General features: G+C 44.4%; 9 protein-coding genes across 9 annotated transcripts in view; 6 read left to right on the top strand and 3 right to left on the bottom strand.

Annotated features, from left to right (window-relative positions):
• The window catches only part of PAAG_12436 (hypothetical protein), a gene marked incomplete at both ends in the record, with an annotated part of 1,397 nt that extends 805 nt beyond the window's left edge, over positions 1–592 (top strand). The window contains 2 exons of the mRNA XM_015847924.1: positions 29–117; positions 155–592. Of these exons, the coding sequence (XP_015702463.1) occupies positions 29–117; positions 155–592 (527 nt within the window). The remainder of the gene's footprint in view (positions 1–28; positions 118–154) is intronic.
• Positions 593–1,916: 1,324 nt separating this feature from the next.
• PAAG_12435 (hypothetical protein) lies at positions 1,917–4,109 on the bottom strand (the record flags this gene model as incomplete). Its single annotated transcript, XM_015847923.1, has 4 exons — positions 1,917–2,195; positions 2,246–3,434; positions 3,520–3,560; positions 3,633–4,109. The coding sequence occupies 4 exons, from the start codon at positions 4,107–4,109 to the stop codon at positions 1,917–1,919; spliced, it is 1,986 nt and encodes a 661-aa protein (XP_015702462.1).
• A 3,266-nt stretch (positions 4,110–7,375) lies between these two features.
• Positions 7,376–8,317, top strand: PAAG_07619 (cytidylyltransferase family protein; the record flags this gene model as incomplete). Its single annotated transcript, XM_002790274.2, has 1 exon — positions 7,376–8,317. The coding sequence occupies one exon, from the start codon at positions 7,376–7,378 to the stop codon at positions 8,315–8,317; it is 942 nt and encodes a 313-aa protein (XP_002790320.2).
• A 458-nt stretch (positions 8,318–8,775) lies between these two features.
• Positions 8,776–9,256, bottom strand: PAAG_07618 (hypothetical protein; the record flags this gene model as incomplete). The annotated part of the gene is made up of 2 exons (XM_002790273.2): positions 8,776–9,116; positions 9,175–9,256. 2 exons carry the CDS (start codon positions 9,254–9,256, stop codon positions 8,776–8,778), a joined length of 423 nt encoding a protein of 140 aa, XP_002790319.1.
• A 992-nt stretch (positions 9,257–10,248) lies between these two features.
• On the top strand, positions 10,249–11,553 carry PAAG_12434 (hypothetical protein; the record flags this gene model as incomplete). The annotated part of the gene is made up of 3 exons (XM_015847922.1): positions 10,249–10,522; positions 10,708–10,941; positions 11,003–11,553. The coding sequence occupies 3 exons, from the start codon at positions 10,249–10,251 to the stop codon at positions 11,551–11,553; spliced, it is 1,059 nt and encodes a 352-aa protein (XP_015702461.1).
• Positions 11,554–12,299: 746 nt separating this feature from the next.
• Positions 12,300–15,972, top strand: PAAG_12433 (hypothetical protein; the record flags this gene model as incomplete). The annotated part of the gene is made up of 7 exons (XM_015847921.1): positions 12,300–12,326; positions 12,410–13,131; positions 13,182–13,392; positions 13,446–13,901; positions 13,965–15,552; positions 15,630–15,779; positions 15,863–15,972. 7 exons carry the CDS (start codon positions 12,300–12,302, stop codon positions 15,970–15,972), a joined length of 3,264 nt encoding a protein of 1,087 aa, XP_015702460.1.
• A 939-nt stretch (positions 15,973–16,911) lies between these two features.
• On the top strand, positions 16,912–19,476 carry PAAG_07616 (neutral trehalase; the record flags this gene model as incomplete). Its single annotated transcript, XM_015846277.1, has 4 exons — positions 16,912–17,394; positions 17,443–18,470; positions 18,541–19,239; positions 19,350–19,476. 4 exons carry the CDS (start codon positions 16,912–16,914, stop codon positions 19,474–19,476), a joined length of 2,337 nt encoding a protein of 778 aa, XP_015700760.1.
• A 618-nt stretch (positions 19,477–20,094) lies between these two features.
• PAAG_07615 (hypothetical protein) lies at positions 20,095–21,363 on the bottom strand (the record flags this gene model as incomplete). The annotated part of the gene is made up of 1 exon (XM_002790270.1): positions 20,095–21,363. One exon carries the CDS (start codon positions 21,361–21,363, stop codon positions 20,095–20,097), a length of 1,269 nt encoding a protein of 422 aa, XP_002790316.1.
• A 2,056-nt stretch (positions 21,364–23,419) lies between these two features.
• PAAG_07614 (hypothetical protein) lies at positions 23,420–25,911 on the top strand (the record flags this gene model as incomplete). Its single annotated transcript, XM_015846276.1, has 8 exons — positions 23,420–23,517; positions 23,549–23,931; positions 24,011–24,050; positions 24,114–24,147; positions 24,226–24,751; positions 24,816–25,105; positions 25,169–25,468; positions 25,555–25,911. 8 exons carry the CDS (start codon positions 23,420–23,422, stop codon positions 25,909–25,911), a joined length of 2,028 nt encoding a protein of 675 aa, XP_015700759.1.
• Positions 25,912–26,070: the final 159 nt, after the last annotated feature.

Genomic DNA, 26,070 nt, shown 5'->3' with positions numbered 1-26,070 from the left:
TGGACCATTCGTGTTGGAGTTTTTGAAGGAATGCTTTATGCCGTGCTTCGCGCCATGCAGCAAGAACGGAAAGGGGAAATAGCCAACATCGTCGTTCAGGGGGTAGATCCACAGAGGGTAATGAGGTACTGGATGGATCATGAAGAAGGCCTAGGCTTTCCCCCCAAAAGGCAAACTGATGGGAAGCTTGCAAACCCCCAATGTGTCTAAGAAAATCAGCTCGAGTAGGTGCAAGCAAATCAAGATAGATCGGATTGGCGAACTACTTTCGTCATGTATTGGGTTAGATGCGGACTCCACAGCATCAACCGGTACAGGCGGCCACCTAGGCATAATTTTGGGTGATGACGGTCAGATTCATGAGGTGGTCAAAGCATATTTGAAGAAATGGAAGAAGTTAAAGGGAGGAAAGTTGTCAACGATGCGGACCTCTGGCGCCACAACAGATAATTCACAGGCTCTAGAAATTGAGAAACTTGATGACCTGGCCGATTGCTTGCTACAAGGGATTACATGGCTAGAGTGGCAGAACACACTACAAAATGTCGCTCGTCACGGGTTTGATGTTGTTTCATCGAAAATAGGTGATTGATTCGAGAAGGTTTAATTGCGATGACAACCGACTGCAACTAGAACCTGAACAAGTTCCACTCTATACGGTATTCCCATATTAGCTATGCCGTTTGTTGGCCAGGATTGGAAGTTGATTGGACCTGGAACTAAGGGTTGGGCTTTAATTTTGCTTTTTGCATTCTTTTAACTTTCATTCTCATCAAGGATTGTGATATACGAATTTTGTTTTTTTCTGTTCTGGTAGAAGCTAATTAATTATTATGAGAGACATGTTTTCCTTCGCAGCGAACAAAATGCTTTCGCGCTTAACCGTTTTCAAGTTCCCATGTAATAGAAGGGTATAGGAAGTTAAGGAACAATATTAGTGGGGAAGAGGTTTCAGGAGTAGTGTGTAGTTTCGCCTATGCAGTTACAAGGTCCCAAGGGTCAAGAACCCGCACAAGGAGAGTGGGACAATACGTAGAAAGCATACCCATGGAATTAGATCAACGAACTGGAACGTTTCAAAAATCGGAATTATTCAAGGAATGTATAAAATTGTTAAACTAATATGTGTGCACTTCACTGCCTTTATTATCTCCCCGTTCAGTTTCACTTACCATGCTTAACTAATTGCCTACGTCGTGGAGCAGAACAGGATAAGAATAGGATTGAAGAAAAGCTTTATCAATGGATTCTAGGCGAAAGCCAATAGAAGAGGAGAAAAGAGAAAAGAGGAAAAACAACGCATGCCATGTAGCTATCCAAGGAGAGACTCCGAATCAGAAAAATATACGAGTCCTAAATTCGTCAAGGCCGGAAGGAAACTGTCTCACGGTAAATTTTTAAAAATCTCTTGCTGCATTTCTGTCAAGCTTGAGATAAATAGTAGGTAGTAGAAACAAATAATCACAGCTGTTAGAAAAAGTATCGAATAAGGGAAGAACATATAAATAAAATGAGGACTGGAAAAGAAAATAAAAAATTAACCTGGGACATGGGCCAAGGGAACGTTTGATGACGGATTCCACATATAACTAGCTAGTTAACTATTGACACAATGAATTATGAAAGAGGATTAAACTTTCTATTATTCCTTTTTGCTGTCTGCACCAAAACCCAAGGCCCTTTCTCAAATCCCATTTCGTATGCTAGAAAATATCCTGCCCAAAAGATCCAAATAAAATAAAAAACAAATAAATCCAAAAGCAAGTGACCTCGTTTCAAAATATTCGTTGTCTTTGGTATGAAGGCTTAGAAATTGCTCGCACAAAATTAAGGACCAAATTTGGACTCGCTAGATTAAGATGGTCGCTACATCACCCTTTCACGGTCCCGTCCTGGGGATAATGGGTTTTGCTAAGCTACTTAAAGCGGTAACCACCAGTTGGAAAGGGTTGAATTCTCGTGTGGAATCCGGAAGATGCAGTAGGGTATTGAGGCTCGATCGTTGTGGTGACGTTAATTCCTGCAATACGTGAACCAGGGAATCGGATTGGGAGAGCAGTCGCTGATGAAGTTGTGCAAGTGGTGGTCGGGTTCACAGCAGGGTCGGTTTGCGATGGGTTGTTGAGAACTGGATCAGCGGGAGCAGTAGCACTGGCTAGAACAGTGCTGGTTGACTCAACACCGATTGAAGCAGTCTATAAAATGCGTCAGATAGGTTGAAAAAATAGAATTTTGGAATACATACCACCGTGACAGTACTGTAACGGGTAGTTGTTACAGTAATGTGTTCACAGTTACCATTCATACCGCCATTTCCACTGCCATTTCCATTTCCATTTCCATTGCCATTTCCACTTCCACTTCCACTTCCATTTCCATTTCCACTGCCATTCCCATTCCGATTTCCACTACCACTGCCATTTCCACTGCCATTTCCGCTGCCATTTCCACTGCCATTTCCACTGCCATTTCCACTGCCATTCACATTCCGATTTCCACTACCATTGCCACTTCCACTTCCACTTCCACTGCCATTTCCGCTGCCACTTCCACTGCCACTTCCACTGCCATTTCCGCTGCCATTTCCGCTGCCATTTCCACTGCCATTTCCGCTGCCATTTCCGCTGCTATTTCCGTTGCCATTTCCACTGCCATTTCCATTTCCATTTCCATTGCCATTTCCATTGCCATTGCCATTTCCATTTCCATTGCCATTTCCATTGCCATTTCCATTGCCATTTCCACTTCCACTTCCATTGCCACTTCCACTGCCATTGCCATTTCCATTTCCATTTCCATTTCCATTTCCATTTCCATTTCCATTTCCATTTCCATTTCCATTTCCATTGCCATTTCCATTTCCATTGCCATTCCCATTCCGATTTCCACTTCCACTTCCATTGCCATTGCCATTGCCGGATTCGCCATGATGGTTGTCAGAAGCAGGCATGGGAGTGACTGCAAGAGAATTAACTGTTATGAGAGTGGTTTGAGTGATAGTTGTTGACAAAGTAGTTGTCGGATCAGAAATATGTTGATTGTCTCTGCCATGTCCATTGCCATGTCCATTGTTATTGCCACTGCAATTGCCGCTGCCATTGCAATGATTATTGGTATTGCAATTGTTATTGCCGTTGCAATTGCCATTGCCATTGCCATTGCCATTGCTGGATTCGCCATGATGGTTGTTAGAAGCAGGCATGGGAGTGACTGCAAGAGAATTAACTGTTATGAGAGTGGTTTGAGTGATAGTTGTTGACAAAGAAGTTGTTGGATCAGAAATATGTTGATTGTCACTGTCATGTCCATTGCCATGTCCACTGTCGTTGTCATTGCCATGGCCATTGTTATTGCCACTGCAATTGCCGCTGCCATTGCAATGATTATTGGTATTGCAATTGTTATTGCCGTTGCAATTGCCATTGCCGGATCCTCTGTGATAATTGTTAGAAACAGGAGCGCGAGTGGTTGCAAGAGGATTTAAGGTTCTGTATTATAGGGGTTGTGGAAGTTACTGACGAAGTATTAATTGGATCAACTGTAGCGACGACAGCGCTAATCTGAATGCTAAAGTCAGTCATAGTCCATCATTAAACACACCCGGCTAGGAAAAATGGGTTGGTTTGACGAACAGGTTGGGTAACAGTTCTAGTAACTACAGAAGTCGAAGCTCCAGTTCCGAGGGTGTAAGTGACCGTAATAACTTTGCTGCTACCACCTGTTATATTTGCCGGCTCCCTAGAATGGGTCGGGTAAAAACCTGTGGTTAATGAGGGGCGGTGAATTGGAGACGTGGTGCCAGTGCTTGGTGAGGAACTTGAGACTGGAGTGGGATCACCATCGGAAGCACTACTCGAGACGTGATCAACTGGAAATAAATGTGTAACAACAGGAGGACCGAAGGTTGCTGTAGTCAGGGTGGTGTTTGTATGGGAACTGGAGGAAACAGGTATAGGATGAACGGCTACAGTGCGCGCAACTATGGAGGTCACACTTCCATGACTGGGGTGAACTGGATAATCACGAACCCGGTTCAGAGGCTTGGCTTCACTGACACCCGCCGAGGTTGCGACCAAAGCGATGATAGATAGTTTGCTAATGAAACGCATGTTGAAAACGAATGTGCAATCAATGCAACTTGTAATAAAAAGAAAATGAAAGGTTCAATTGTAAGACAGGGGTTATCCTTTGATGTTCCTTGTATCAACCAAGGAAGAAGAGGTACTTTTTCGGGATTTAATCGATGTTACAGCAACGAAATCAATTCGCTTGGTGTATGTAGCTGATAAAGAGTGACTGAATGGGGTATAAAAGAACGATCCCGTCGAGTAAAGAAAGCCTAAAATAATGTAAAACGGGAAAGTTATGAACGAAGAAAAGAGTGTGAGGGCGAAAACGCTGATGGGATGAGAAAGTCAAGAGAGAGAAAAACGAAGGGAATCGGAGAAGCATGGGGGAAATGCGCGATTCAAAAAGGATCCCGAGAACAAGTTCGTTTCTCCCAGAGGAACATTGTTTCCCATCTTTGGCAAACCCTTGATCTGGGTGGAGGCTCCACAGGCCCGCCAAATAAGACCATACGCCCGCCCGGTCTTCACAGCCCGGCCGGCTTCGGGAGTGGAGAAGCCGTCTCAGCAGGCATACTGAAGTTAGCTTCCCTGTTCAATGGCTCATTCGTCGCGCCTAAATTAATCCCAAGGAGGTATACGAAGTAATTAGTTCTTAAGAAATTGTCCGGGCGTCAATGGGGCCATTTTTGTTCGTTCCCTCAAACAAGTGATGGAGATGAGATTTTTACACTCAAGCCTTCTGTATGCATGGACAGGGAGAGAATGGCTGTGGTTGTGACCGTGGGTCCTTATGGAGTCGGGATCTGACACACGAAAAGTTATGCGCTAACTTGGCGTTACAAACCCGTTTTAGCGGAACCAACCGCGAGTTAAGCGTTGAAACGAAGCTGTTTATTTTTGATTTCAAGGGCCCCGCAATTTGCCAAACGATCCAAGTCTCTTCTGTCCACGCTGCAAGTTTAACACCCGCGACTTTTAATAACGGAAAAATCAGTCGAAAGTACAAGAGTTTCCAGTGCTCATGTGTACCCAAATAGTCGATCACAATTGGGGAGTTCTGAAGTGTATCTCGAGGTCAGCAGCAAAAGGGCTGTGTCTCGACCAATCTCCTGCTCAATTTCCCAGGAATCCAGGATCCAAAGGTTATGAAACATAGAATGTGAAACCACACTTACGTGATCCCGTTCCATGGCTTTTCACCGTATCAACAACCATCTTGTGAAATTATTATTGGTGCAATTACCGACGGAATGATTCCTTTAGATTTAAACGGCGCGGCACAACCCCTGACTAGCCTCTCCCTCAGCCAATTAAATACGGCGGTTGTTGCCATCAAATCTGCTGCAAAATTGTGACCCAGAACAACATCGCATGCAATCTTCTCGAGGAGAGATTCAGTTAGAGAAGCTGAGGAACGAGAATGCTTTTCAAACACTTAGAAAACGGATATCTCCTGAGCGTTTTGAAGTGGGGAAAATGGGCGATTTTTCTGAATTGTCTCGTCGCATCTCATCATTATGGAATAACATCCCCAAGAATGGTTTCTTCAAGGGATTTATGAGAGATTCATAAGTGTTTATCTAAAGCGCCAGCGTTTCGAGTTCACTTGGATTCAGAAGGATAGGAGTGGGACAGGACCGCAGGACCAGTCCACAAAATAAAGACCCTGCAATTATTATTTTAGAGGGACTGAGCTATCCGAAACCCGACTGAGACATGGTTCAGCAGTGGTTAATCAGGCTTGGAAGGTTATAACAGAGAATCAATTATAGAACGTAGTGAGGAGATGCCAGCTCACTGCAAGGCAGTTATGAATATGCAAGATTATAGCTTTCTGCTATTCTGAGGATATTGTATATACGTTTATGTTTATTCCTATCTGCCACTGAAAAAAAATGCATACTCCCGAATATTTTGGTTACAAGGCCGCTAAAATATAGGGGGGTGGGGGGAGGGGTTGCTAATGAAATTACCGGGGCATATCTGCGTAAGCTCGGACGGCTTTTCTTGGATGTGATTTAAATTCTGAACGGCTGATATGTTTGAGAGTTAGCTCTGATGCACAGTAATTATCCTTCAAGCTCGATACCCAGTGTGGTGATAGCACCCATGTAGCCACGTTAAACTGCAGTTGGAGCTTTTTCTGGCATGGTTTCTGCATCCTAGAATTTGACCATATACATTAAACCCTTTCTATAACGATTTAAACTTGGAAGCCTATTCAATTCGTTATATATAGGAAATCGCTATATAGAGGTTGAGCGTTCAAAGTACGCCCGACTATTTATCCTGCTGCTGATTTTCAAGTTTTCGTGCTCCTAACCTTCTCTCATAATAAAAATAATTGAGCTGTTGAATTAGACTCTGATCTCTCTGATCCTGCTGCTCCTCATACAAGCGAAGCCTTTTTACCAAATCCAAAGTCTCCGAAGCCGTAATCAGTGGAAGGGTCTATATTCATATCCTCATCTTGACACAATGGCAAGCTTGGTTGACGAACTAGTTATATGGTGGAAACATTTCACGTGACGGGAGTGTCCGACACAACCTTCATCACTCCCGTCATCAGAGTCTAATTATGCAATAACATATGGTTGGTAGCACTTCTGCTTTGAAGAACAGTGGACTGTCTGATCAAGATGATCATAACATGAATAAATGATCTTGGAGAAGGAGGATAGGGTGATATTTTGATTGTATAGCTTCCAAAACCAATGTCTTAAGGCCTTGTTGCTGAGGGTTAGATTCTGCGATTTATGAGCTCGTAGAGCTATCTATTGATTGACTGAAATCACGGTTCTGCGCGGCATTGTGACTCAGGATAACGAATTATATATGGAAAATCTAATGAATAATTAACGAATTTCGCTGTATAGAGGTTTGAACAAATTTTTATATGAAGGATGAATTCAGGAAGGAAGTTTGTATATTCTATGGAGGATTTCGTTATATGAAGGTTCGATGTAGCGACGGTTTACCGTATTGATATAGGAGCATTTATTGAATTCCTGGTCATTTCCAGCCTGTTGGGTGTTGAGTGGAAAATAGCTAAATACAGGTGTGATGGAATGACCCAGGATCGAAGTTTATCTCAAGGTCAGAGTCACGAGCCAAGGAATTAGGATTCAAACCAGTTTCAATCCAAGTCACTAAACTTGTTTGACTACATGGCATAACTGTGTGAAGGGACATGGTTTTGAAGGGTCAAAGCCTCCAACCTGATCCTAGATAACCTTATAAAAAGGGGTGTGTCTATACTCCATCTGAAGAAAACGTTCCGTCGACTAGAACCGACGTTGTTGTCCATGCGATTCGCTGTCGTCATCAATGCGGCACGTGAACGTGCATACGCCATGGCATCCAAGCCTGAAATACACTATCTGCATGAACTACGGCAGATCTATCGAAATTCTCTCCTGGATTTCATTGCATCCTTCAGAACTATCCAGGTTTTAGATTCGGTGCGCGGAAACAGCCTGGAGGCTGCAGAACCAGTCAAGCTTTATATTTTGGACTCGTCCTTCAACCCTCCCACCATTGCTCATCTCAATATTGTGAAATCGGCCCTTGCTCAGCATGACGATCCATCATCCATCAGGCTGCTGCTTCTTCTAGCCACACAGAATGCCGACAAACCATCCAAGCCCGCCTCGTTCGAAGATCGGCTCGTTATGATGCAACTTTTTGCTCAAGACATTCAGGATTCTATCTTACGAATCCGTACAAGCAATGATGATAATGCGTCAAAGAACAGGAAAAATTCACCAAATATTGATATCGGAGTAACTAAGTTGCCATATTTTATAGACAAGGCAGAAGCAATTTCCACGTCCAAAGTGTATCCGGAATCTCTTGAGCAGATTCTTCTTACAGGATATGACACACTCGTTAGGATCTTTGACACCAAATACTACCCCCCAACATATACATTGCAACCACTGAGCCGGTTCTTCAGCAAAAACAGACTTAGAGTGACCTTTCGACCGGATGATGATTGGGGCGGACAAGAGTATCAAGAATCGTTCCTACGCAATCTAGCCCAGGGAGCCAGAGAACTCGAAGGAGGTAAACGAGAATGGGCTGATCGCATTGAGCTGAGTGAAGGGAAGAAGCCGGGAGAGAAGGCTGTGAGTTCAACTAAAGCCAGAAATGCTGCGATCAATAAAGATGTCAATGCATTGAAAAAATTGGTCACTCCAAATGTCTGTGAGTGGGTGCTGTCCCAGAAGTTGTATGAGGGCTCATGAGTGCAAGAGTGATTTCATGGGTGATTCTACAATTCAGGCATATTCACTTATAGAGGTGCCTAATGTAGGCTTTCATTTCAATTGGTTGTTGGCAGGTGTTCGTTCTATAATTTTGAGATTTGCAAATGTCTTACATGCTTGAGAAGAGTAGGAGGAATCTGAGATCAATCATGTCCTCATGACCAGAGATATGAGATCACAAATCAGTCAAATGAACAAAGCTCAAGAGCTCAATGGAATATCTGGACTTCAAATTCTAAAAGAAACAATCGCGTATATACATATACCATTGCATTTAAAACCCATCCCAGAGAAAGGAAGCATGCTTACTTATGCATATACATATCAAAAAACACCACCTTCCATGCCGTAGACAATATAGTACAAAAGAGATACAAGAGGGATAAATCACAAAACATTTCAAAATGAGATAATAATATTAAAATCCCCGCCACCTTTCAAACACTTAGTCCCTCCCCATCCTCCCCCTTTCTCTTCCCAAGTATATAAACCAACCCGCCACTCACCATATTTGCAAATCCCAACCCCATAGCTGCCCCCCTAACAATTCCTCTAGCTCCCCACTTCTGCATAAACTGCTGTTTTCTTTTCGCGGCAAGCAGCAAGTACAGACCCGACCAAGCTGCGCTCACACCCGCCGCATCGACCTTATGGTCCAGGAGATTGAGATATGTGGTGAATAAGAGGGCGGGGGGAAAGATCATGGGGAGAGGCTGGAAGGGTCGCATGTGTTGAGCGGCGATGAGAGTTGCAAGAATCGTAGGTGGGAACGGATTTTCTGGAAAATAATATTTAGTTCTGGTGAGTGTTAACGATATTGAGGTCTATTTACTTACCTCCCCAGGCACGCGCATATTGCATTGGCGATTTTTTCTGTGGGGGTGAAGGTGGTAGGTTGATATTTTCCGATGTCGTCATATTGACATGCACCACCTGTAGCTGTCCCGATGATGGAATTCGTAATTTCTGATTTGTGCTTCGGAGGCTATAATTATGTTTCTTAAATACATGTGTACAGTAAGAGAACCCCCATTTACGTAGCCGCAATTATACTGGAGGCGGGACGAACAAATGGGGTCTCATAAACACCAGAAGCAAATATGTTAAAACTCGCTAATTACTTGGAAGGTCTCAACCTTAAATTTAACGATAGCTCCGCGCTTAATAACCGCCGGTCTCCACCGAGCCGCGTTTAAAAATCCTCTCCCTTTTCCTCCCCACAGCCTGTTCCATATCGCGTATCTCAGTAGCTATAGACTCTAAAATTATGACAAAAAATTTAGCTGCACTTGAGTATTTCGTTTCTAGAATTTCAAAGTGATTCCTGCTTTCCACTTTTCTTTATATAAGACGAATGTAGAGGTTTTTTTTGCCGACTTTAAGTAAAGAATCGTGGCCAAAAATATTCAAATCAGATCTCGTCAAAAATTAATCCCACGTTATCCATGACATTTTTCTTTGTGAAACATTGAGATCTCCGTACCGATTAGTTAATTAAGTCTCCGTTTCTATAAAGGGATCTGGCGACATTGCTCCAGATCTAACCCGGGTTCCCTGCTGTCAGCATAACCACGTGATCTCAAGCCACCATGGTCCCAAAACAACCCCATGCGCAAACCTTTTTTATCTTCAAACTCGCCCAACTTAGGTGTGTTGTTCTGATATTTCGATTGCACCTCTTCCAGGACTGCAAAATAGAAACCCTAGAGTCTTCCCTCGTTATATAGGGGAGGGTACCAACTGCCTCTGCCACTCGTTGTGTCCGAAATACATCGCAAGCTCACCATCTCACCTCCTCTCGCTCCAGGGCTCCTAACTATCTCAACCTCCACTTCCCCCGCGAATCGACCCAACTCTAGCCACATATTCTGAACATCCCAAATCTAGAGCACCTTTTCAGAAAAGAAGAGATGCCCTCCGCGACAGCTTCCGGTGCGGATGCAACTTCCAACGGCTCTGCCAAATCCAGAGAGCATAACCAAGGGAACCAGGACCGGAAATACACTCCAGAACAGAGAGCAGCAGTGATACGGGTACGGAACTGTTCACCGACTGCTTTCTACGAGATTCTAGCTGTAGAGAAGACGGCGTCCGATGGAGAGATTAAGAAGGCTTATCGGAAGCTCAGCTTATTAACGCATCCCGATAAGAATGGGTTTGAGGGGGCAGATGAGGCTTTTAAGAGTATGATCACCTTTTCCATGCTTGTATCCTCTTTGATTATTTTCAGCTATAAAGGATTTGATTCCTGATCCTAGGGAATTGTGTTGGTTTGGTGATTGATATTTGAGGGGCATGATCTTCAGCTTAAAGGCGTGGGATGCCTTGATCAGTGGGTTAGTATAACTAATGCTTTTTGGTTATATTAGTGATATCCCGAGCGTTTCAGATACTATCGGATTCAGACAAAAAATCCAAATATGACAAGTTTGGTGGAGATCCGGACAATCGATTTTCTCCAGGATCTACGTCGGCGTCGTCATTTAGCGGATTCGGTGGATTCCAACCAGGAGGGGGTAGAGGACCAATGTATAATGAAGAGATATCGCCAGAGGAACTTTTCAATAGGTTCTTTGGTGGAGGAGGCTTTGGACCTTTTGGTAGTAAACCCCGTTATATCAACCGACTTCTTTTCTGGTGCTGGTTTACTGATAAATATAATAGGTGGGGGGTTGTTTGACAGTGGGCCGCAGTTTGTCTTTAATATGGGAGGAGGTCCCAACATCCGTGTTCATCAATTTGGCGGCACACGACCCCGGAGACGACCCCGTGAGGCAGATCAGCAATCAGGTGTCGATACCCAACCTGGGGGCATGGCGTCATTCGCCCAGTTTATCCCGCTCCTCCTCATATTCTTCCTCCCACTCCTTACTTCTTTCTTCTCCGGCTCAACCTCTTCTGGACCTTCCCTTCGATTTGGCAGTGCCTCCCCCCCACATACGATGCAACGAACCACCCCAAAGCTCAAACTCGACTATTTCATAAACCCGGCAGAAGTAGAAGATTTCAGTGCGCGCAAATTCCACCAGCTTGACCAAAAGGTCGAGATTGACTATGTATCGAAACTACGACATGATTGCGAACGCGAAGTCCAAGCACGGGAGCAGATGATACAGGATGCTCAAGGGTGGTTTTTCCCAGACGTCGAGAAGCTGAAGGAGGCACGATCGTTGGAGCTTCGGAGTTGCAAAAAGTTAAATTCTTTAAAACTCTGAATGTGTCTTTCCGATAATTTTTGCACTTTTTTCTCCACTTGCGTTCTCCGGTTGATGCTGACGGTATGATTAGAGAATAATATTTTGTTTTTGTATATGATTGAGTTTGGGCGTTCTGCCAGAAGCATTACCCAGGGATATTAGCCTTATTGTTTGTTCTCATTTCAATCATTTCTTTGTTTCATTTTTCATTGTCATTGCATTTTCATTATTCATTTTTTTCAATTTTATTTTAATTTAATTTTTTCATTTTATTTATTTATTTATTTATTTTTCAATCTATGCTTCAAAAGCTTTGTAATTAAAACGATTGAACCGTATATTGTACATGGTTTGATTCGTTCTACATTGGATTGCAAGACCTTTCAAAGAGTAGTCTCCTGGTTGTTGTTATGCATCCAATCAATCGTCTCCGCTGTATTCCCCTTACACATAGTTTGGTCCTACCGATCCCCTTCTAGAAACGCCCGCAAAGCCAGCTGGGTCTTGGCGTTTCCGGCAGCCGGAGTAACCTGTTGCTCCGAGGTGCGTGTTGCAGCCTTCCCGGATAAACTCGTCTTGGGGGCCTTGGCAGCTGTCATAGGATCCCAGCAACCACTTGCTCGCAACAGCGACAATATGATTGCAACACTGATGACACACACTCCTTTCTCCTGTTTATTTCAGCTTCCAGTGTGTTCGTAGAATCTTCGACATCAGCCAGGTCTGTTGGACAACTTGAACTGTGAACCCGGAGCTCTTGAAACATGGCAGAACCCCTCGATGCGGACAAGGTACTGGACATATCATACAGGCTCTATGATATCCAATATACTGCTTCCTTTTGATGCCTATCACTGACCACTGCAACTCTTAGATCCGCAATAAACGGCTGGCCAAGCTTGGATCTCAAGCTTCAGGTCCCTCTCAATCCAGCTCGCGGCCAGAGTCCTGCTCTCAGTCAAGCGACAACGATTTGGAATCACACCCTCAGACAGCAATATCATCATCTCCCACCGGGGAACAGCCTATACCTCAAGGGACCCATATCAATGTCTCGGGCGGATCGACACCGTTGTCGTTGCCACTCCCTTTACCATCTCAGCCGGATATGTGCCAGTCAAACGAAGGGTCTCCCCGGATTAGAATAGGGCTGTCCCAATCCCAGAACAAGGTGGAGTTGCCCAATATATCCAGCACGTCCCGGCCTCCATCGCGATCCAGTGAGTCGGTTGAGGATTTTGAGGATAAAACCTTAAGGGCTGTGTTTCGGGTCACGCTGGATGAAAGCCGACGAATGGATGTCCATGGGCAGAAGCTTTCTTACCTCCCTGGAGTAAAGCAGGAGCTGCAGGAGCAGGGGGAACTTCTTCGGATGAGAGTTGACATTTTGGACCAGGCTATATTAGAAGCTGCATCTACGACAGACAATGGAAATCCCATGGAATACTTGCTCCCGTGTTGGAAGCGGGTAACAAGGCTCTATAAAGGATTCCGGAAGTCGAGCCCAGAGGATCGCAAGTATTCTATAGTTTCGGAAGCCAGGCGGCTATGCATGAGCTACTGCATTTTTGCAGCGACTATGCCGGAAATGTTCGGGTATGTGTTATTTATATTCATTTCTTTAAGATATCTAATATGGCTTTTAGACTTGATAGTGCCCCCACTTCACTCCTAAAGACCCATCTCCTTCAAGATCCCGAAGATGATCTAGGCATATGTCATGACTTTATCACAGAAGCGATTAAAAGATCTACTGAGGATGAAACTGTGCTTCCCGCCTTTGTTGGCGCTGTCGAAGAGATGAGTGGTGAACTTGCTAATCTGACTCTGGATCTTGATTACAAGCCCTATGTGATGGTATGTTAAAGAAAATCCTCTGAAGACCAATCCTATGCTCAGTATTATGACAGGCACTGCGAAACCTGGTTCGGTTTCCTCCCTTGGCCATCGCTATCACTGAGTCAAAGCTATTTAATGCTCCCGTAGATGCTGAAAGGCTCGAAACTGCAACGCTTTTGGGACCTTGGTTCCGTTTATCTCCTTTGCATCGTGACGTACCAATGAACTATTTTTCGAGCCCTAAAACTCGGGACCAAGGGTTCATCCTCAACTCACAAAGGGCTGTACGCATGATGCAACAATTGCTTAATTCAGACCTATTGGATATCGTCAACCATTTTATCCGAGCATCAAAGCCCGCTCGTGAACATGTCCTTGACTGGTTCGCTGCATCCGTTAACCTCAACCACAAGAGAAGGGCACTTCAAGTTGATCCGAAGACCGTTTCTTCGGATGGTTTCATGTTTAATATCACTACATGTCTTGACCAACTCTGTGAACCGTTCATGGATGCTGCATTCACGAAAGTACATATTACTTTTCTTTCCCTTCCTGTTCAGATAGCATACAACTTTTGCTGACTTTGTTAGATTGATCGAATTGATATCAACTATTTGAAACGGAATCCTAGAGTTCATATGAGAGACGAAACTAAGATTAACGCCGACCAACATGCTTCAGATGCATTTTACGACCAAGTCAAGGAAGGGACATCAAATTTTATTACCGAAATATTCTTCCTGACTGTTGCTGCACATCACTACGGAAGTGAGTCATTAACGACCAAGCTAGAGCAGCTAGAGAAGGATCTTCGCCACATGGAAACCCAAATCGATAAATTTGAACTCGAGAGAAATAAGTGGCGTTCCAATCCGACCCAGCTCAGGATGTTTGAAGATGCATTGAAGAAGTATAAGGATCGATTTGATCTTGGTCTTTCGTTCAAATACACTCTACAAGGCATCTTGCTAGATGATTTGTGGCAAGCCCGGTCTATGCAATTTATGCGATATGTTATTGTCTGGCTCTTGCGAATTGTGTCAGGACGTAATTTCCCAACCGAGCCTCTGAAATTACCCCTCCCTATGACCCAACCCGATAATTTTAAATGCCTTCCAGAATACTTTGTGGATGATGTTGTCAGCAATTTCAAATTTATAATGTGGAATATGCCTCATGTGGTAACATCCACCCAAGGAGATGAGTTGGTTATGCTCTGTATTACCTTCCTGCAAAGTTCGGAATATATCAAAAACCCGTATCTCAAAGCTGGATTAATTACAATTCTCTACCGAGGAACCTGGCGTCGGCGCAATGGGTCTAGAGGCGTACTGGTTGATATCCTGCACTCTTTACCATTCGCCACTGAGCACCTCCTTCACGCGTTGCTGAAATTCTACATAGAAGCCGAGTTTACGGGGACGCACACGCAGTTCTTCGATAAGTTTAATATCCGATACGAGATCTTCCAGATTATCCAATGTATCTGGTCAAACCCCATCTACCGCGAACATCTTCATAACGAAGCAAAAAAGAACCTTGACTTCTTCGTTCGTTTTGTTAATCTCCTTCTAAACGATGTTACATTCGTTCTTGATGAATCCTTTACGGCATTCCTGACGATCCATGATTTGCAGCTAGAGCTCTCCCGTGAAGCTTCGAACATGGAGCAATCTGCTCGCCAGCAAAAGGAAGAGCAACTGACTGCCGCACAAGGCCGAGCTAAATCGTACATGCAGCTGACTAACGAAACAGTCGCTATGCTTAAGCTGTTCACAGACGCCTTGGCGGAATCATTTACTATGCCAGAGATCGTTCAACGACTGGCTGACATGTTAGATTACAACTTAGATGCTATGGTTGGCCCCAAGAGCGCCAATCTTCGAGTTGATAATTTGGCAGAGTACGGCTTCAATCCGCGGGCGCTTTTAAGCGAGATTATCGATGTATATCTAAATCTCATGGACAAGGAGAACTTTATTATAGCTGTTGCCCGGGATGGCCGATCATACAAGCCATCAAATTTTGAAAAGGCGGCTGAAATTCTTCGTAAATGGGCTCTTAAACCACAGGAGGACCTTGCAAAGTGGGAACGGCTTCAGGTTAAGTTTAAGGCTGCTAAGGAGGCTGATGAGCAGGCCGAAGAAGATCTTGGAGAGATTCCGGATGAGTTCCTAGGTTTGTCAAATCGCCATGTTGTTCCTACGTTGTGTGCAAACATCTGGCTAATGCGCGCCATCTCTTCTTCACAACAGATCCATTGATTTACACTCTCATGGAAGATCCGGTCATTCTTCCAAACTCTCGAGTCTCGATCGACCGTTCAACAATTCGATCCCATCTCCTCAGCGATCCGAACGATCCATTCAATCGCGCCCCTTTGAAGATCGAAGATGTTATTCCCGGTAAATAATTACAAAACTCTCTGCTACAATCGCCATTTTAGCATTTTCCTAAGTTACTGACTTTTTCTTTCTTGGAATTGTAGACACGGAATTGAAAGCCAAGATCGAAGCTTTCAAAGCTGAGAGAAAGGCTGCAAAGTCGGCAGCGGTCGCCTCTGCTGTTGCAGACCACATGGACACGACTGAGGGGTGATCAGAGTCTCTCATCGTCAGTATTGGTTCCCTTTTCGTTTGTGGTAAACTTGCCTCCAAGCCGTTTTAACTATTAATGTTAATACCCTTGGCTTCGGGAGCTCGTCTTGTTCACAACGCCAAAGGCCTTCATCTCTGGAAAGCACCAATGTCATGACCTAAAGGTTAGAAATGTGGATGCGCCATAGAGGATTTGCAGTGGATTGGTGTTGTTTGGCATCCCGTTTGGGAAAATTATTTCTGTATTTCTCTCCTGCTATAGGATGGAATGAGGAGTTTAAATTTACCTCATTAATAGCTTTATCTGTAGAGATTTGGTATTGGATGTGCCTGCCAGGTAGTTTATTCCTATTGGGTTTAGGTAGAAGGCATTCTCTCTCGTCTCCTCTTTTCTTTATATGATTTCTCTCTGTGTGTATCACCTATATATAACTGGAGTTGAATGCATAAACGTCAGGACGTGGAGAGCATGTGATTTAAAATTGTTTATTATATATTGACACCAATCAATCAATTTCTAGAGCTCTCTAGTGCCAGCAAGCAACTGCATTGAGAATCATCAAAGGGTTGTTTCACTACCTCAACAGGCTGTGCATGAGCCTACGAGAGTCATAGTTTCTCATGCCCATCATAGGTTCACCTTCACTGAGTAACTACGGTTTGATTGATTCAACACTACGAAACCCTTCTTATTAAATAACCCCGCGGCGCTTAGCCACGTAAGCTGAGAGATATTATGATCTCGAATCTGCTGCATTTATTTTGTTTTCTCTTGTCTATCGAAATAACGAGATTTTTATCTATTTATATATAGTTATTTTTGGTTGAGAGATTCTTGTTGTGTGTGCTCCTCAAGTCTCATAGATCACCTGCCCACACCTCAAGTTGCTGAAAGCTTGTTCCGTCAATTGAGGCATCCTTAACCCAGCCGACCACAAGAATGGAGGACAGCAGCACGCCGTTGATTCTTCCCCTCACTGAACGTGCCTTAAGCCACGCAGCCCATGTACTCAGAAAGTGCTCATCCATTGTGAGTAGTGGGGTTTCGAGCAGTAGGTGGGCTCAATCCAAAAACCATCCGCATCATAATGGAGCTTCATTCGTACATTTGCATATGTTCCTACTCGATGATGTTTTTCTAGTTGGGTTTTATACTATGGATTTTGAAAGTGCATCGGCTAATGCTTTGAGAAGCCAGCGATCCCAAAACGACTTCTACCGCCGCGCACACGCCGAGGAAGCCACGGTAGGTTTCTATTGCCATTATCCCCTCCTGCTCGAAAATTTGCTAACTGGAAATGCAGATGAGGGTTCGCTTCCGCCTGTTTTCAAGGTTTGGGTGGATGATGCGATGGAGAACTTGCTTGATCAAGAAGATACGGACAGGAACTTGCAGATTACCGTGCTTGACAATGGGCCCAAGGTGAGAAGATATAACCTCTTGAGGAATAGAATTCTAAATCCAAACTAGGTCGTCTTTCTGGGGACTTTGCTCTCTGACGGCGGAAAGACACGGGAAATTCGGGGGACGTATCTTCTTGCAAACCTCCTTGAGGAACTTCACCTGACCAAGGGGAAACGCGCATCAAAGCTGATTCACTTTGCCGATGTCTCCGAAGACCCAGTGTCTCGTATAAACCGTAAGATCAAGGAACAATACTGGAACAATTTGACCAGACGGCTGGATGAGTCGATGATCGAGGCTGCCGCGCCAGATCCCAAGGACTGGAATGAGAACCAACGACCACGGATTTACGTTCCATACGGCGAAGAGAGACTTTATAATTATTACTGCAAAGTTTCGGAGAGTAAACCCCAATTGAATCTTCAAGTTCAATATCTCCCTCATGGGGAAGTTACAGGTGAATTTGTCCATTCCCTCCGGGACCGGCCTGGCTTGCTTGCGCTTGAAATGGACTATTCGGACCCGGAGAAACCGAGAGGACTGCAGTTTGTTGTCCCCGGTGGTCGGTTTAACGAATGCTATTATTGGGACAGTTATTTTTCGTGCCTCGGTCTCCTAGAAGCGGGAAGGATTGACCTAGCGAAAGACATTCTCAGGAACTTTATATTCGAAGTGAAGAATTACGGTAAAATTCCGAATGCAAATAGATCTTACTACCTCTGCAGATCGCAACCTCCGTTCCTTACAGATCTCGCGGTGCGAATTTTCCAAGCTCTCGACAACAAAGATGAGGCAGCTGAGATTTTGAAGGCCGGAATTCTAGCTGCGATCAAAGAGTACTTCACTGTTTGGATGTCTGAGCCGCGGTACGACTCTACCACAGGTCTCTCTCGGTTTAGACCCCCTGGTGCAGGTATTCCCTTAGAAGTCGAAGAGGGGCATTTTGATGCGGTCCTTTACAAATATGCCGAAAAGCACGGCTGCACAATCCCTGAGTTTATCAACAAATATAACGCTGGAAACTGGAATGAACCTGAACTTGATCAATACTTTATGCATGATAGAGGGGTAAGAGAATCAGGACATGACACATCGTGAGTCTTTTTTATGTTTCTATCACTAACTTCGCTCCACATTATCTGCACACTAACCCCATCTACCTAGGTACCGATTCGACCAAGGCTGTGCAGACCTCGCCACTGTGGACCTGAACTGTCTTCTATACAAGTATGAAACTGACCTAGCCTGGGCGATCGAAACTGTCTTCAACGATAATCTTCCCGTCCCAGCCGAATGGCAGGTACCAGGCATGAATGGTCAGATCGAGACATCTTCATCCTGGTTTCAACGTGCCCAAAAACGTCGGGAGCGTACAAACGAATACCTCTGGAATCCAGAACAAGGCATGTACTTCGACTTCAACACAAGAACCCACCAGCCCACCACGTATGAATATGTAACAACCCTCTACCCGCTTTGGTGCGGCATTGCCAGTCCTGAACAAGCTGAATCTCTCGTTACCAAAGCACTACCCAAATTTGAATGCGTCGGCGGCTTGAGTACAAGTACTGAGAAGTCGCGGGGCCCAGTTAGCATGCCTCACCGGCCTCCGAAGCAATGGGATTTTCCCTTCGGATGGGCGCCGCATCAGATACTGGCCTGGGATGGACTGAAGCGATATGGTTACACTCATGAGATGGAGAGGTTGGCGTATCGCTGGCTGCAGCTCATGGTCAGGGTTGCAGTAAATTACCATGGAGCTATTGTGGAGAAGTATGATGTGACGCAGCTAGATAACCCGACCCAGGTAAATGCTGAGTATGGGAATCAGGGACTAGATTTTAAATATGCGAATGTTGAAGGGTAGGCTTTTCCTTATCTTGGTTCTTGCTGTTATTTATTGTTTAAGTTGCTGATATAGTTTTTCACTACTGCTTGTATCATGCTAATGCTGAGCTTTTATAATGTTACAGGTTCGGTTGGAGCAATGCCAGCTTCTCTTATGGGCTGTCACTCATCCAGCACAAAAAAATTATGGTGAAAGCGCTGGGCCTTTGTGTCCCGTACGATGATTTGCGGATGGAGACCGTCCATCGTTGACAGACACACATATGCACACTGAGAGTGGTTGAAATCATAATCATTTCTGAGTGAAATATACCTCGGGAAATACACCTGATGTTTTTGACGGAAAATCTCAATGGATGTATCTTGTTGCTGTTATGCAACACGCGACCAATACAAACCCTATTATGAGACGAATGACAGAAACCGGTACTCTTGTATGGGGATTTTGGGAACATCACCTCGCCTTTAAAATTTGCGCTTCTATCTTGGAATGATTATTTTATTCGGTTATTTTGTGGCTTTATATCTGTTTTGCTCCTTTGATTACCATCTCGTTTTCATGCTTTCTCCCATACGTATAAATTGAAGCGCTATATACCCAAATATTAATGACCCTATGACTCAACGAATCTAGAGGTTGGATCTATGATGGCATGGAACTTTTTATGGCGTGAATATGGAGGAGAAATTCAATATAGGACATATCTGCGTAAAATAAAAGGAAGCCATGTGCCGAGAACAAATTCCGGAACATAAAAAAAATCATCAAAGTGCAAATGTTAACGGTAAAATTCCGATAGTCCTTAAAAATCCAAAAGCTAACTTAAATGGTAGCTAAACGTAACCAAGTTGAATCGGAGGTTAGATACCTTAGTTTTGGGTAACAAGATGGTCTTGAAGCACTTCAGAAGGAGATGATGACGTTGTGAGATCTTTGCAGACCACCATTCGACACCTATCCTTAAATGGTTCGAGCAGATTCACTAAGCCATCTTTCTGCGATTCGCCCAAAACAAGGGTGTTTTCTACATCGGTATCATCCCCTTCGCCCCCGCTCCCGGTATCAGCAAGCAGCTGTTCCAGCTGCTGTTGGGGGTCCGAAAGGTAAGCTAACTGCCAAGGGTGGATAGCCATAGAGTCATAAGCGCTGAGTTCAAAACGAAGCCTGGCAGGCTGAGTTTTCGAAAATCGATCTCCGGCAAGGTGCCAGTCAGCGATGGATTGGAGGAATCGTCTAGCGTCAAGGGCTGAGTGTGATCGGGGTGAATTTGAAGATGGTGGAATTGGAAACGAGGAATTCCCGTGATCTGCGTTTTTGTTCTCTGGTCCACCCGCACCTCCGTTGAACTCTGCCAAGAGTAGAGCTATGGTTAACTGGAGTTTTTGATTCAAGTCGGTAGTATTTCTCTCGTTCCCCGTCTTCTTACTTCCTTCCTCTCCAATAACTAGAACTTGTTGTCTTGCTCTCTTTCTTGTATCCCCGTCGGTTGTTGCTGCTGTGGCAATTGGTCCAGTTTGTCGTGCGATATTAAAACTCATTCCACCAGGTACTCGCTCCGTCACCCACGTCCCACCAACTCTGGACGAGAGCTTGCCATTCACCAGCATCCTGAACTGTCGATACAATCGCTCCCCTGGTTCTCCCTCAGTCACATATACGTGAGACCAGTTCCGATCACAGAGGGCTAAAACTGATAGATCGACAATGCATGACGGTATGGACCGCACGGGACGAATGAGAGTGTCATAGTTGAAGGCCTGGTCGTAGCCTATTAAAATAACTCGAATATCCACATTATTGATGTTGGTTTTGTCTGGTAGGGTATCTAGTTTTTGCTGCTCGTTACATATTGAGGAGATGAGAGTGTATGTGTTGACTAAAAGCTCTTGCACGCTGTAAAGAGTTGATTCTTCACATCCGGAGAAAGTGCGCTGGTTTTGCCCTATGTTATATTCTAGATATGGAAGTGCTATGTCGATGGATGAGTTTGTGGAAGAGTTGGCTGAGAGGCGTTTGAGCTTTTTCACCGCGGCCTTGATGGGGGGACGGTAGGCAGCGTTGAGGGCGGCGGGGGAAGAAGGCTGCGGAGGGGGGGGAAGTAAGAGAAGGGCGAATGCCCGAGGAGCATTATTGACCATAATTACCACCCTGAGCTTCAAAATTGGGCCCTATGCATAACCAAATGGTAGGCATTTACAAAAGAACGAGAAGAGGAAATAAAAGGGGAATAAAAAATGGTCTTTAGACAAGCCGCAGCGCGGGGCTTGCGGCGTCATGAGTTGGGTTTAGCCAGTCATGTTGCTGCAGCAAGGAGGGAGGGGTAGGGGATGTTGCTTTGTTCCTTGTTGGTGCCTGGACTGCCTGGACTTCGGGGCAGCTTTAGGCGTTCTTGGGGGCCTGCCTCGCCTAACAAGGGCCTGATTTTTGGGGTTGAACCCATTCCGTGCTAAAAAGTCCACCGCCCCTCCTGGTGGCGCTCTCCAACTCCGCGAAGGGCAGAATGTGTATCAACACGTTCTAACCGACCTGGTATCTCACTACGGCAAAGCCACTAACTATCTTGACGCATCAAACTGTCAAGAGTGTTGGGGTAGAGATTTACCTCTTCAAATAAAAATTCAGATATCACCATGTTGTTCTTGATGACCGTGATGACGTTCCATTCTTGTGTGCCGTTCCTCGTCAGAACACACTTCAAAGATTTCAAAGACATGTTTTGGTTGTGATAGGGAGTGCGAGGGTGCCCTCCCTAGAGCTTGGCCTAGCAACCCATTTTAGAGCCCCTTTCTGTGGGTGGCACTGCTTTTGCAACCTTGCTCATCACCTCTAAAATGAAGTCAGCGGTTATATCTCTATAAATATCAATATTTCACACACGAGCTTTTCCTACTGTGAATAAACACTATTTATCATCTGAACATCGTTTTTCTTTCTTGCTTCTAAGTTATTTTGTCACAATGACTATTGTCTCCTGCAATCCATCTGTTGAAAAGGGGTTGGGATGCTAAATGATGATAATAAACAAAGTCTTATAGCTCACAAGGTTCAGGGTTTGAGAAGTTTATGACTGTTGCTTAAAAGTTACAAAGTATAGATTTACTATTTAAAGTATTTATATTTGATCTGATCTTCCTATGAAAAAAACTCTATCTAATAGATTTATATAGCTATTAAAGCTTTTAGAAGAAGAGTATTAACTTGAAGAATCTAACAATAAATATGCTTGGATGCTTTCACATTAAAATTTTAAATTTATATTTAATCGGAGTTAAAACTTTCTCATAAAAGTTTAATTTTAATAGATTTATTATTATTTTTTTCTTTATAATTTAAAGCATCAAATAAACTATATATATTGTAACTAATTACATTAGAAAAGGCAACCAATAACTAACGTTATTAGCAGATAGCTGATTGGGGTGGCATCGTAAACCACAGAGGATTATGCGAGGCGAAATCTGATACATACATACCATTTGTGGGACATGCCTTGGACTGCCTCAGTTGTTGTGCTGTGGCTAAAAGGCGACTTTCAGTGTGCGTGTCGCCTGCAGACCTTCCAAGGTTCCACCTTCATGCATGCTAATAGTTACTGGAAGCAAAAGGAGACTCTTGAAGGATGAGTTGCGACTGTAACGGGGAGGCCTCCCATGGATGATATGTCTGTTATGCTATTGTTAGCATCAAGTCGGGAAGCCTTGTCAATAATAATAAATAATAATAATAATAATAATAATAATAATAATAATAATAATAATAGTATCATTCAGTCCACAACTTCGTGCTCCCGAGGCTCTATATTATTATTCCATCTTCCATCAACACGAACCTTTTGCATTAGCTTGTCACTAGGGCGCTCACTTTTGTTAGTTTCTGTTTCTCCCCAGCCAGTTTCAACATGAACACCCGTCAATCCCCGTTATTTGAGGCTGTGAATCAGTCAGGCTGAATCTTGAAGGGCGCTTTAACATGCGGCGCTGGTAGCTGGTGTAGTTCCAGGGGGCTGGAGAGCCCATTCTGTTTAGAGTTCTCTGAGTTGTTTTATTCCTCTTTTGATCTTCACGGACGCATTGGAGGAAGACAGAACTTCCTCTGAAAATGTTTGCAAAGCATGAACCTTTGCGTATCCTTGATGTTTTAATTTTCTCGTGAATCCTGAAGGTCGGGTTTACAGCTGAAGAGATTCCTTGCAAGATGGCTTCTATCGATGTGGTCGAGATAACGGATGCGACGATTAACACTGTCATAATCCATGAAAAATCATCGTCCGTTGTTCTATCCAAATCTTCCAGGTTTTTTTTTTTTTTTTTTTTTTCCCGTCAGCGATTCCGATGTCGCTGACACTACATATAGTGACAATGGAGAAAAAGTCACTATACGAACAGATGCGGTGCTGCATAAGTTTGACCGTACAAGGGCTGCCCATGCTGCAACAGTGGAAATTGTACCCAAGGCACGAGACAAACGACATGCTGCAACCCTCAGCTCTATCCGAAAACTTCACGAGGAACGAAGTAGCAATGGGATGAAACACCTTCTTTTCTCTGCATTTTTCAACGGATATTCGAATCTCCCTTCTGACCAAAACCTTCACAACTTGGCTTTGTGTCAGTTTCCTCCCCGGGCTCTGCTCAAGGCTCAAGTGTGCGATTTCTATCCAAATCATGCAGAACTACAGGAAATTCTTCTTGGGGATATTGAAGTCCGTACGTGTCTAACGTTCTATTTCGTTGCAAAAAAAGAATTCGATGTGGATGTATGGGAAAGTTTGCTGACTTTCCCAAGAGTGGCAGAATAAGCCGGAGGGTGCTCAGGTCCGGTGGATGTAAGACAAATTTGATATTTCCCAATTTGCTCAATAGCCATCACATAGTTAACGGTGAAATAGACATGTCCCAGTTGGCAGAGGAATTTATCATTCTGTGAGTGGGATATTTCGTCCCTGTCGACTGCTTTGCTGGACACACGTGCTGAAATCAAACCGCTTTTATCTGCTATAGTCAATTGAAGACCTATTTCGACATGCAAATAGCCAGGAACCTCGTCCATTTGAAAATGCTGGCCATGTTGGCTTTGCCTATGTTGAGCTCGATGCCTTGAGTTTTCGGCATCGGATGGAAATCGAGGACCTTCGTGACACATACTGCATCCTCTCAAAAATGGAGCATTTGTCTGGATCAGTATTAGAGGCTGACGGTGATATCTCAACTTCAGAAGCCTCCAAGTCACGAAATCGACCTGATCCGCTAGACTGGGAGTGTCTTCGGGGTGATAGAAATGCAAGTCTGCGGGGTGATTTAGAATGGCGAGCAGATCATCTTAACACCGACCTCACATTCTGGGAACTGGTTGCATCCGACATACCCTGGCAAATCTCAGATGGGCTTCCAATATGCGCGAGCGGGCCCCTAGGTCGAATCAAGCCACTCATGAACAGCCGTGATTTTCGAATCCTTTCAAGCCATCCATCATTTCTTGACGCCCAGCTCGTCCGAAATGAGTTCCGGTTTTTCCATAGACGTGATGGTTCGCTCTTTATCTTTCCCCATTGAAATGATAGAGCTTTGCATAGGCTGATAATTTTAACCAGGATTTCTCTTGACAATGTCTGCTACAAAAGGCATCAATTACCTCGACGCTCGACTACAAGAATATCTCCGACAGTCTCCTGACGATATTCTACTAAATCCAGGGGCTTCGGCTGTGGGACAAACACTGAAGGAGTTTGCGCATACTGGGACAAGCACGTGGGAAAAGCCAACTGCTGAATGGCTGGTAGTTCACCTCGCCACTGAAATCGGTACATGTCCACATAATGACACCCTTGGCCATAATCAGATTTCGATCGTGGAAGCATACCAAAACATTCTTCGTGACCTTGTTCGTAGTAGCGAATCTCGCTCTGTAAACCCCTATTCGTGCATGCTGACAGGAAATTTCCAGAAACTGCGAACCTATGAACCCTGGAGGCGTGATGAGACCGTGCGTCTGACGAGGACATTCTTGCAGTGCATGGAGGAGATCAGGTTTCTGGCCAAGATGTTGGAGTCGAGACAAGACTTGTTTACCCGCCTGCGTAAAGATGTTGAAATTCACGATACAGAGGACCGAGAAAATGACGCCCCGCATAACCCTGACGGCGAGTCTAGTATACACAGGGTTGATTGGGCGCTGGGCAAAATCCGCCAGCAACGGGACGATATTGGAAATATTTCCGATGAAATCCAAAATTCCATGAATGATGTAAACCAAAACCGTTTCTAACACCTAACCCTCTTATTTAACACTCCTACTTCACCCCATTGGCTAACCTCTCCACCCCCACCAAGCTCCTTCACCTCCGCACCATCGAACAAAATGAACTTACTATCGTTCGCGACAGCCAACAACGCGCAATCATGCTCTTTACCGCTGTAACTGTAATCTTCCTCCCATTATCCTTCTGCACCTCCTACTTCGGCATGAACTTGCAAGGCATCTCAAACACCTCGCGCTCCGAACAGTACTTCTGGTACGTTTGTGGAACTGCGGGGTTCTTGGTTGTCAGCATTATTTCTGTGTATGCATTTTGGCATCCAGTCAAGGATTACCTGGCGGCCATGCGAGAACACCGGAAGGCGAGACGCGTAATGAAGGCTGAGAGGATAAAGAGACCGAAGAGGAGGATTTCTAGTGAGCCTGTGTAGGATTGGAAGGAAGATGGTAACATGTGTGTACATATATATATATGTAGCTTTGTAGACTTTTGGTCTGCATGTTGGGTGACGCCTCTCTAGAGTACCTGAACCTTTCATTTTCTTGGATAAGTGCAATCATATATATCCCTTTAGCTTCTTTGCATCCGC

The sequence above is a fragment of the Paracoccidioides lutzii genome (assembly GCF_000150705.2).
Source record: "Paracoccidioides lutzii Pb01 unplaced genomic scaffold supercont2.26, whole genome shotgun sequence".
NCBI classification, from domain to species: Eukaryota; Fungi; Ascomycota; class Eurotiomycetes; order Onygenales; family Ajellomycetaceae; genus Paracoccidioides; species Paracoccidioides lutzii.
Note: the sequence above shows the minus strand (reverse complement) of the source record. Positions and strands in the feature narration are given on the sequence as shown.